Raw genomic sequence first — 10,451 nt, 5'->3', positions numbered from 1 at the left:
TAACAGTAATAATAATAATAATAGTAATAGTAATAATAAGAAGAATTCTTATGTGGCAGGCACTATTCTAAGTACTTTAATTTTCCCCCAAATCCTATGAAGAAGATTTTTGCTTTACAGATCAGGAAACTGAGGCACAGAGTAGTTAAGCAACTTGCCTAAGGGCACTAAGGAGGCTTGAGGCCCAGGACTTAAACGCAGCCAGGCAGACTCCAAAACCAGCTCTGCTAAGAGCTATTCTATGTCCTAATTGTCCAGTCAAGAACTCTAATTTTAGATAGATCTAAAGAAGAGGAACTAGCGATTAAACTAAAAAACCCCAGGCTCTAGATTCAAATCCTTTTTCAAAACAAAACTAAACTAACAAAGAAAAACACATCAACTCTCTTACAAACAGAACAGAAAAACACATCATTCTGAGCAAACCTCATGCTGAGGGAAAAGGCACAGTATATCCATTCTCTATTGCTAGTGCACGAACACAGATAATGCAGCCACAGTAACTGATAATTTCATTCTTTTTACAACTCCACACAATGAAACATGTTAAGCTGAAACAGAATACCCCCCCAAACAAACAAAAAACACACATTAAACAGATTTGAGATTTATTAAAATAAAGTATTAGCAAACAATATGCAAAAACAAAGTTCTTAAGAGTTATGGCTTTGAAAAGCACAATATAGTAAAATCTAATATATTTCATAAGTATCAAAAGATAACAGAATTGAAGTTGCTAGAATTTCATTTTCTACAACATAAACAGAAGCAGAATAAGTAAGAAGCAGACCTATAGTGCAGCCATTGGTTTGGTCTTTATCATCTGCATATGAAATATCTTTTTAAGAGAACATGGGCAGGTCCATACAAATACTCAGTTTCCATGATTACCATCCTACCCAATTTAACATAAATGATTTTCAAAATGCAACTTTAACCAACCAGTTTAAGAAGAAAAGCACTTGCCCAACTATTATCTTCAGCAGTCCCTATAGTTACAATACTTTATGAATAAATCAAAGCAACATTATCTCCAATGGTATTAGAAGGGAAAATCTGACTCTAAAAGATTTCTTCTTTACTTGGGATTGTTTGGTCTTACTGGAGTTTTGTTACAGCTAAACACCAGCTGGTATTAATAAGGCACTACCTATCAATGGGGTAAAAAAAAAAAACCAAACCCAAAAATCTACCTCTACACAAAATTTTGAACTTTCAAAAAATAGTATCTTCAAATAAATTCTTAAAGGACAATGGTTTAAGATAATTTTAAGAATTTTAAGAACTGAATTATTTAAATGAGAACCACACTAACCTTTTTACTCTGCCATGAATGACAGATGAATCCTGCTCTGAGACTGGATCTTTTCAACAAAACAACTCATCAGTTGTTTGACAGCGATTGCTACCAGCAAATATTACAGCATAAACTTTTAGGAAAAAAAACAAAACCTGATACATTAAATCCCTCTCACTCGTTTTTTTAAATCATCCAATTTTAGGATAACATTTTGATTACAATAACTGCATTTTAGAAGACAAGTTTCTATTATGAAAACCCAAGGCAAAAAGGGCTTGACAAATACTGTTACCTCTTGTAATTAGGACATGCTAACCTGCAATCCAGTGAATTACAAAGAACTGTCCAAGTTTCTGTCCAGCAGGTAGAATTATTTATGCAGAAGAAATGCCTCAAATTCTCACTCTCCATACATGCATCTTCTGTGAGAAGAAAATCTCTCCAGATTCCCACCTGTATCAATGAGGAAAAAAGCTGCTGTTCTCAGGCATCAAACCTGAGATCACCACCCCAAAAGCTGGCCTCCTTAACATCTGAGGAGATGCCCATAAACCACTACTTCAGAAAACTTCCACCCATAAAAATCACCGAACACTTCTAAAACCACCAGACTATCTACTACCTTAAAAGGTTCTTGCTTATCTAGCTGGTGGATATGAGGACACACATCTATATTCCTACCCAAGAGACTGAGGATTTAACTACTAAGACAAAAAAGGGCTCTGACCCTCTTAAAAGTTAACAGGTCCAAAATTTAAATCATCACTGGAAGGTGAATTTAATAATTATCAAAAGATTCTTCCTTCTTTAGAAAGTATAAAAGATACTAATATATTTTAAGTGGGTAAGTGATAATGATCCAAAGTAGTATTAAGCAAGTAACTAGAAAAGGTATACAGAAATGGATCTAAACTGGTGTATTAGATGCTCTCTGTAATAGAAGTATAACACTTAAACAGGTACTTTCAAACTTCAAAGTTTCTCTGCTACTGGCAGGATATCATTTTTGTATAAACTTTCTCCTTCAACAGAACACTATTACAGGGGAACTGTTTCCCTCCAGTACCCTAAGATAATACTGAAGATCTTACAATGAGAGCCCCAGTCCTTACCTTGACAATAGATTTCAGATCTGAATACTTACAGATCATTTTATATCCTAAAATAATGTCTTACTCCTAAATGTTATGAAAAGTATAACATAGCTACATTTGTACTACTACTTTCTGTACTATTATAGGTATAGGTTTAACTATCCAGTAATCTTACTGTGGATTTCACCTCAGCCAATTCTATTATCATAGTTTCTTTATATAACAAGAAAATGTAAAAAATGATCTATATTCTGATGTATATATTTGACATTTAGATTGATGTCTTCCTTAAACTGTCTCTAAAAATTCACTTCGGTAGATCAATAATATTGATCTAGTTTACATTCTCTAACTTAAGCCAGGTAATTATGTAGCAATGTTAGTCAAATGCACCTCCTAAATTGTTTTTTTCCCAAACATCTTTTTGTTGATTTAATTCATTACTGAGATTAATTTTGACTCTATTCCTCTTTTTGCATTTACCAAACTGGTTGTAATTTTATTATTTCCAAATTCCATCTTTTCAGCTGGCATATATACTGTACATGCCATAAATTGTGATTATTCTGGTATGTTGATGTTTTTATAATTTGACTATGAACCATTCTGGAGATTAAATAAAAACTTTAAATTGTAATTTTCTGAAATGGTTTCTTTCAAAGGTGCTTTTTCATTGGTAGAATTTTACTTAGTTTTTAAAATCTCAGGCAATTTTTATTTCCCACCCATTCCTACACTGAGTATCCTCAGGAATTATAGAGGCAGCTAGATTGAATGAAGTTTGTATGTAAAATGAAGGGGTGTGGAGTTAACTTTTAGGAAATACAACAGGTTTATACTTCTCCATGAAATTCTTAACAGTTAATGGCTTTATTGCTGTCATTCATGAGACACAATCCCTTAGGAAAAAACACAGAGAAAGCCAATCACAGAAAATCCTGCTAACCCTAAAGGTTGTTACATGAATAAAAACAACTGTTAATGAACCCAATTGAAAGCATTAATAAAACAATTCAATAGTTTCCACCAGTTCAAGCCCACTGAAGTTGATTACATGTATCTGTAATTCAACCTGGGTGGTTTTTCTACAAATTTGTTCCAAAGATTGTGCCTTGAGCCTAATACGTAAAAGAATGATGTAAATAGCTAAATTCTACCACTAAGCAAATAATTCTCTTTCATGTGGCTGACACAATTCTGGAAGATTGAGAATTCATATCATGTAAAACTGATGTTTAAGGCTCTGGTGACAGAAAGTTTTCTCTTACCTAGCAAAGGACTGTAAGCTGAAAACACATATGGCACTTCATCTGAGAGAACTAAAACCATCCACTGGCTGCACTTTATAAAAGCAATAAATAATGTTACAGGAACAAGAGGAATCATATTCTCCTTTCCTCAAAAAATGCATTTTTTTAATTCATGAAAGCAGAAAGGGCAAAGCAGAAAGTCAAGCCAAACTAACATTTTAAACAGAAGATTGACATGGCTCCACGTACTTTCTAAAGGCATCAGAAAATAAGGTTCTTCTGAAAGGTAAATTAGGTCATTTTTTTCCCCAAAATAATGTCTTTGTTCTCATACCGTAATTAAGTGTCCATGTGACTGCTTCCTAGAAAAGGAGGTTAAGAGTCCTTTACTCAAAGCCCTTAAACATGATTGATTAAACAGTTATTTTGGAGTTTTCACGTCTTTTCTCTCTGAGGATTGTAAAGACAAGCATCCACATAGGTGCTAAAATAAAAAAAAAGGAAAAAGACAGAGGATGCATGGTAACTGAGAAAACAGTCTGTATTCTTTGATACATGAGTATTCTTTGATTTGTGAACATTTTCATATCAGCTAGCTCAACAATCACTGCTAACTCATGTAAGCATCAGATCTGTGACCTCACCCTATGGGCCAGAATGAAGATGCTCCTATGGCCGCAGGACACAGATCCTTGCACAGGGAGATTGATGCAAGTAAGAACAATGGGATTAAGTACATGATTTTCCAACATTAATACTATCTATAAAACTGCAGGGAATTTAAAAGGCACCTTAAGTTGGAGCTATAAAATAACAGTCTTATAATGTAGGTTGAAAATACAACAAAAGATAGAAAAAGCATAACTTCCTACAACTTTAATCTATAAATTGCAGTGTTTGTTAATACAAAAGGGGTACCAAAAAAGTAAGGATGAGCATCTAAGTCCAAGTCACTTGAGTGTGTTTCACAAAAGGTTACATTAAAAACTGTCACCCATCAAAGTGCAAAATAAAAGATTAATGCATGCCAAGATTAGAGTTCTTACAACATTGGCCAAAAGCAGCAAATATAGCTGAACAAGGCCGTGCACGCACTGTCACTAGCTATAAAGTAGTTCTTATGACAGATTCTGAATAAATGACATACTGGAGATCTGTTGTTTGCAATAATTCTTTTCTAAAAAGGAAATGTTTTACAAAGATATACTGAATCAAGTCACAATACATTGACAAACATTTAGCTGTATTAAATGTAAATTTTATGTCATTTAGAAAACTTTCACTTCGCTTTCACTGAACACTACTTGTTAGAGCAGTGCATGGTGTTCCTTCAAAAAAGATTTTTTTATAGTTTCTTTTAAGCCCCTACCATATGCTTTTATAAAACAATAGAATTACACTTTTTTAAAGTCGGTAGGACAAAGAAACTGGCAAAAGTATAGCTTCTAAAGAATCAAGAATAGAAGGGAAGACTTTTCACTGAACACCCTCTTACATTGTTATAATTTATCATGTGATGTATTACTTTTCAAAAAAAATTAACAAAAAAATTGTTGGAACAATAAGGCAAAAAGTATGTTCCAGGTTAAGATCAATGCCGAACTTCTGAACTGGGGCACAATACTTACTCTGCATCTTTCACAACACTTTTGAGAGTTAATCACATGAACATGAATACAAACAAATGTAGATTTACCACAAAATACAAATGTATTGGTCACAATTATGTAGAAAAAAAACAGGTTGTAATATCTGTTTTCCATGTAAGCTCACAGTATCTGTACTGAAAGTTTCCCTAAAATTAAAACAAGTCCACTAATAATGTAGTTGAAAAATATACTTCTGCACTATGAAACAGAAGAAATGGGGTTCAGAGGGGAGCCCATTTGAGTGAGGACTTTATCCAGCCACTGAAGAGGCCCATGAAGATGAATCTCAATCCAACATGGGGTGCTGGTAACATCCTGCCGGTGATATTCTGCTCCCCAGCCCTATGGAAATGAACAGCACAGCAAATTGCTCTTTAAACTGTCAATCAGTCTAAATCAATTTTAACACAGTAACAAAAATACACTTTAACAGTAGAGATACGTAGAATATACTTAAAGGAAAAACTACCATAAAAACCAATCTTAGCATTCACTATGGAATTAAAAGCAACACAATAGTTGCATCATTATAATAACATATAAGCCCCTTGGAGCAAGATATGTAAGTTCACAGTAGATTTTGTTAACAAAAAGTATTTGATTTTCAGGTTTTTTTTTTTTTTTTTTGAGTATCAGATAAGGCATTGTAGATGTGATCAATGCATATAAATGTAATTAAAGTGGCAATCACATAACATTATCTTTTAAGATGGGAAAATACTGGGATGAACTGAGCTGGAACACTTTAGCCTAAAACTACAAAGAGTAAAACAGAGTTTTTTCACTTTTATTTGCCTGGATTTATCAAGCTCCCTGCTTTACTGCTTATAGTAGTTCTGGCCTAGGAAAATTAGGCAGGTGTGGCAGGGGTGAAATGGGGGTAGTAGATTAAATATGCAAAAGTCATGTCTCTATAGAGGGGAAGGGAAATGCCTTCAGGACTATGATAAACTGCTGCAAAAACGGACCTATAACAAAGCAGCAAGGAAAACACTGGGTTGTGGGACTGTGGGCCAAAAAGAAAAAAACTACACACAGCATTTGACACTAACTCTTCTTTTGCTAAATCCTAAGGATCAAGTCGACACAGCCTAAGTTGTTTAAATATATCACTAAAATTCTTTCCAAATTTTGCTCATGAACCATCATCTTTGGAATGCCAATAAAATTAGGCCAAGAGCAAATGATAAACTTGAAAAGTTCTTTGAACCAAACTTCCTTAAAAATAAATTCTTAGTAACAGAGCTTAGACACAAGGAAAACAATTTTAGTATTGTAAAGAATTCTTTCAGTCACAATCTAATGGATCTAATAATATCTGAAACTACTGAAGCTAAGGAACTTCAGCAATTCTAATATTAAATGCTTTCTGTTATTTAGTCTTTAACTGAGATCGTTATAAACTCAGCCTCTATTCAATATCAAAATTAATATCTATATCAGGCACTTTGTAATGTCTGGATTATAAAATAATCTTAGACCAATCATGTCATTTGAATTATAAATTAAAGAATTTTATTTAAAAACTTATTAAATCAGGTCAAAAGTAATTACCACCTTTCACCTAACAAAGAATTCTAAAAATTTTAACCTACAAACTTATAATATACACATTTACAGTGACTCAAATTAAGCTACAGGTCACAATCCACTTACCTTAACAAAACTCATTCGAATGGTACACATTTTGGTGAGCTCATATACTGCCTCAAACCCATGGTTGACAGACTGAGCCAGAAGCTGAGCAAACTCTTGATTGTTAAAAATTTTGAGGCTGCAGCTGCTGGGAATCTTACAGACAGTGGTAGGATGAAAGCCATGATGAAAGTTGCAGTTCCTACTCTGTACAAATATGCTGCTGTCACTGAGGCATTCTGCATACACCTCTCCGCCAACATAGTACAGATGAACACCTTAAAAAGACAGGCAGTACAAGCGTCAACGGAACAAAGTAGTATAATGAAAAAAGGTTGTTGTATGAGGCGAGACAAAGAACAACCACTATAGCAACGGTCCTTAGATAGAAGCTACCACTAGATGGCCTTATGCTGCCAAAGATAATCAAGAGGTAAATGTTTGCCTACATCTAAAATGATCCTCAAATAACTAAGACTTAAGCCTCAAGTTGGCAGCATATTAGGTTATCAGGTTATCAGTTTTCAAGTTTTTTTTCCCCTTCTCTAACAATCATTTGTGATTTCTATGAGGAGAAGCAACGGCAAAAAGTCCCCCAAAAAGCACCTTATTAGAAGTCCTTTCAAAAGAATGCCTGGTGCTATCAACTATCAAGAATACTTACTTGGCAAAGAGTTTTGCATTCTTTTTGCCAATGGAAAGGACAGCAGCATTAAAAAACAAAAAAACAAAAAAAACACTAAATTACATATGTAATTTCAAGTCAGAGGAAGAGATTTCAAAGGGCAGATTTATTTTACTGTACTTCAAAAAAGTTTTTGGGATTTAAAAAATATATCAACATTATACAAATTTAGGTTTAATATTTTAAAATTCAAGCTACATAGCTAAAACTGAAGTTGTTTCCAACTTTTCACTACTGCAAACAGAGATAAAAAAGACCGTTGTACATACACACTTCTGCACACACGTGTGTCACAGACTGGCACCAGGCTGTGATATTAAAAACTATGTTTTGTTTCTGAGCAAATAAAAAAAATCTGTGGAAAAAAGGGTCCTAGAACTGTATACTGGGAATAAAGGGGAAATTGATTCTAGAATTTAAGAATTCACCAAGTAGGTTTCTCTCAAATTACTCTACTTCAGTATGAAAAATCAATGCATAGAAGTGAGGCATTTTACCTAAAATACATGGCAAGTTGACAGTTAAGTCAAAAAAGAATGGAAACCTTCTTTCCAACCTATTTTTGATCATGGTATTTTTCTGAATATTTTCCATTAAGAAATCACATCACAATTACAGTTTTTCACCTTTTGTTCCTAATCTGGACCAAGATTTTTCTCAAGTAAAAGAAGCAAAAAGTAGCAAGTGGCAGAAACAAAACTTCTTAAAAGACAGGCAAACGACTCTACCTAGGATAGGTTTACTTCCCAACCATCTGATGCATGAGACACAGACATTGCATTGTAATGTTTTTGGAAAGTTCCTTGTTTGCTGCAGCAACTGTCTAGCAGGATGAATTATAAATAAAACCTTGTTACCTGAATTTAAAAGGTGGGAGGAATGGCAGTAAAGCCACTGAAGACTGACATCATTCCAAATGGATTTCCTACCAGTTACCCTATTCCTCCACATTATGGAAATGCTTACAACTCATTTCAACTCAAAATTTTCCACAAATACTGTAATTTAAAAATTCTAATCTTCACCAGCTCTCGTATATTCCACAAATATTTGTTATATATGTACTATGAGACAGGCATGGTTCTAGCTGCTGAAGATACTGTTATGAACAACATAAATTCCTGTAAATATATTATATTCCAGTCAAGAAGACACTCAAAAAAAAGAACAACAAAAAACCATAGAAATGGTATGATTTCAGAACCTAAGTGGTGTGATTTCAGAACAAAGAAGAAAAAACAGGCAGGATAAAGAGAAGATGACTGATTATGTCTCTATTTAAATCTGCAACTTGAAGGCAGAAAGGCTTTGAGCTTCTTTGTGTGCCCTAGCACCTTACACAATGCAGACTACAGGATAAGCACAACAAATGCATGAATTCAAATGAACGTAGGGAAATGACAAAATTACCTTTTCCAATATGTCGCCTAGTATTTTCAATTGTCGAATTACGATTAACATTTGACAACAACCCCAAACAGAATCTACTTTTGTTATTTGAAGGGTCTGTGAATCCATCTACTAATACACTAGTAGAAGATGCGTGAAAAGCTTCCCCAACACGATTATTTAATTCATAGTAGACAATTGAACACCAATGTTTGGGCTCTTCATAGGCAACAGGCTGAACATCTGTGAACAAACCAGACAGAAAAAAACATTTAATGAGTCTCAGAAACTCCAGGTTCTGCATGTGTTTCCCCTTTAAACCAGCCCAAGAACTATATGGAAAAGAAAGTTTTCAGATATTTCACTGAAGTCTCACTGTCCTTCCTGGCTTTTAGTCTGTATCAAAAAAAACTTTTTAAATTATACAAATACAAGGATAGGCAACATCACATTTTAAAATGTTTTTCTAGTAGACTCTAATCCAGGTTTAAATTTGAGATGATAAACCTGTTTAAACAAACTGAAAGATTTAACTATACATGTATCTGTAAAATTATTTTAAACAAAAATTTGAACTAAAAAAAACTAAGTGAGACTCTCAACAAACTAGGAATAGAAGGGAACTTCTTCAACTTAATATGAAGAACATTTACAAAAAACCTACAGCTGACATCATACTTAATGGTGAAAAACTAGAAGCTTTTCTGCTGAGATCAACAACAAGGCAAGAATGTTTTCACCACTCTTTCAACACCATACTGGAAGTCCTAGCTAAAGCAGTAAGACAAGGAAAGGAAATAAAAGGTATACAGATTGAGAAGGAAAAAATAAAACTGTCTTTGTTCACAAATGATATGAGTGTCTATGTAGAAAATCTGAAAGGACTGACAAAAAAATTCCTGAACTAATAAGCAATTATAGCAAGGATGTAAGGTTAATATACAAAAGTCAATCACCTTCCTATATATCAGCAATAAACAAATGGAATTTAACATTAAAAACTCATTATCATTTATATTAGCACCCAAAAAATGAAATACTTAGGTCAAAACTAAACAAAATAGGTATAAGATCTATGAGGAAACTATGAAACTTGAAAGTAAAAAGTTAAATAGCTAAATAAACATGGAGATATAATTTAGACCATGTTCATGAGCAGGAAGCCTCTAAACTCTCAACATGCCAGTTCTTCCCAACGTGACCTATAGTCAATAAAATTCCAATCAAAATCCCAACAAATCATCTTGTTGAAATCAAAAAACTGATCCTAAAGTTTACACGAGGAGGCAAAAGACCCAGAATAGCCAACACAATATTGAAGAACAAAACTGGAAGGTTAATACTATCCAACCTAAAGACTTGCTATTAAGTAATCAAGATAGTGTAGCACTGGCAAAAGAATAGACAGATAGATCAAAGTAACAGAATAGAGAGCCCAGAAATAGATCC

At 33.7% G+C, this 10,451-nt stretch overlaps 1 protein-coding gene across 3 annotated transcripts in view; it reads right to left on the bottom strand.

The window, feature by feature from the left end:
* Positions 1-591: 591 nt before the first annotated feature.
* SMAD5 (SMAD family member 5) overlaps positions 592-10,451 on the bottom strand; it is a 40,423-nt gene continuing 30,563 nt past the window's right edge. The window contains exons 5-8 of one of the 3 annotated variants that reach the window (XR_006720578.2): positions 9,024-9,245; positions 6,950-7,206; positions 3,663-5,635; positions 592-1,753 (exon numbers count right to left, since the gene is read on the bottom strand). Coding sequence is in view for 1 of the 3 variants with exons in the window: in XM_010971652.3 (XP_010969954.1) it covers positions 5,492-5,635; positions 6,950-7,206; positions 9,024-9,245 (623 nt within the window). In the remaining 2 variants the exon portion in view is untranslated. Of the gene's footprint in view, positions 5,636-6,949; positions 7,207-9,023; positions 9,246-10,451 lie in introns of all 3 variants that reach the window. The other 2 variants (XR_006720579.2, XM_010971652.3) reach the window with 2 other exon arrangements.

The sequence above is a fragment of the Camelus bactrianus genome, chromosome 3, assembly GCF_048773025.1.
Source record: "Camelus bactrianus isolate YW-2024 breed Bactrian camel chromosome 3, ASM4877302v1, whole genome shotgun sequence".
Taxonomy (NCBI): domain Eukaryota; kingdom Metazoa; phylum Chordata; class Mammalia; order Artiodactyla; family Camelidae; genus Camelus; species Camelus bactrianus.
The sequence above is the reverse complement of the archived record's forward strand: the minus strand, read 5'-3'. Positions and strand labels throughout refer to the sequence as shown.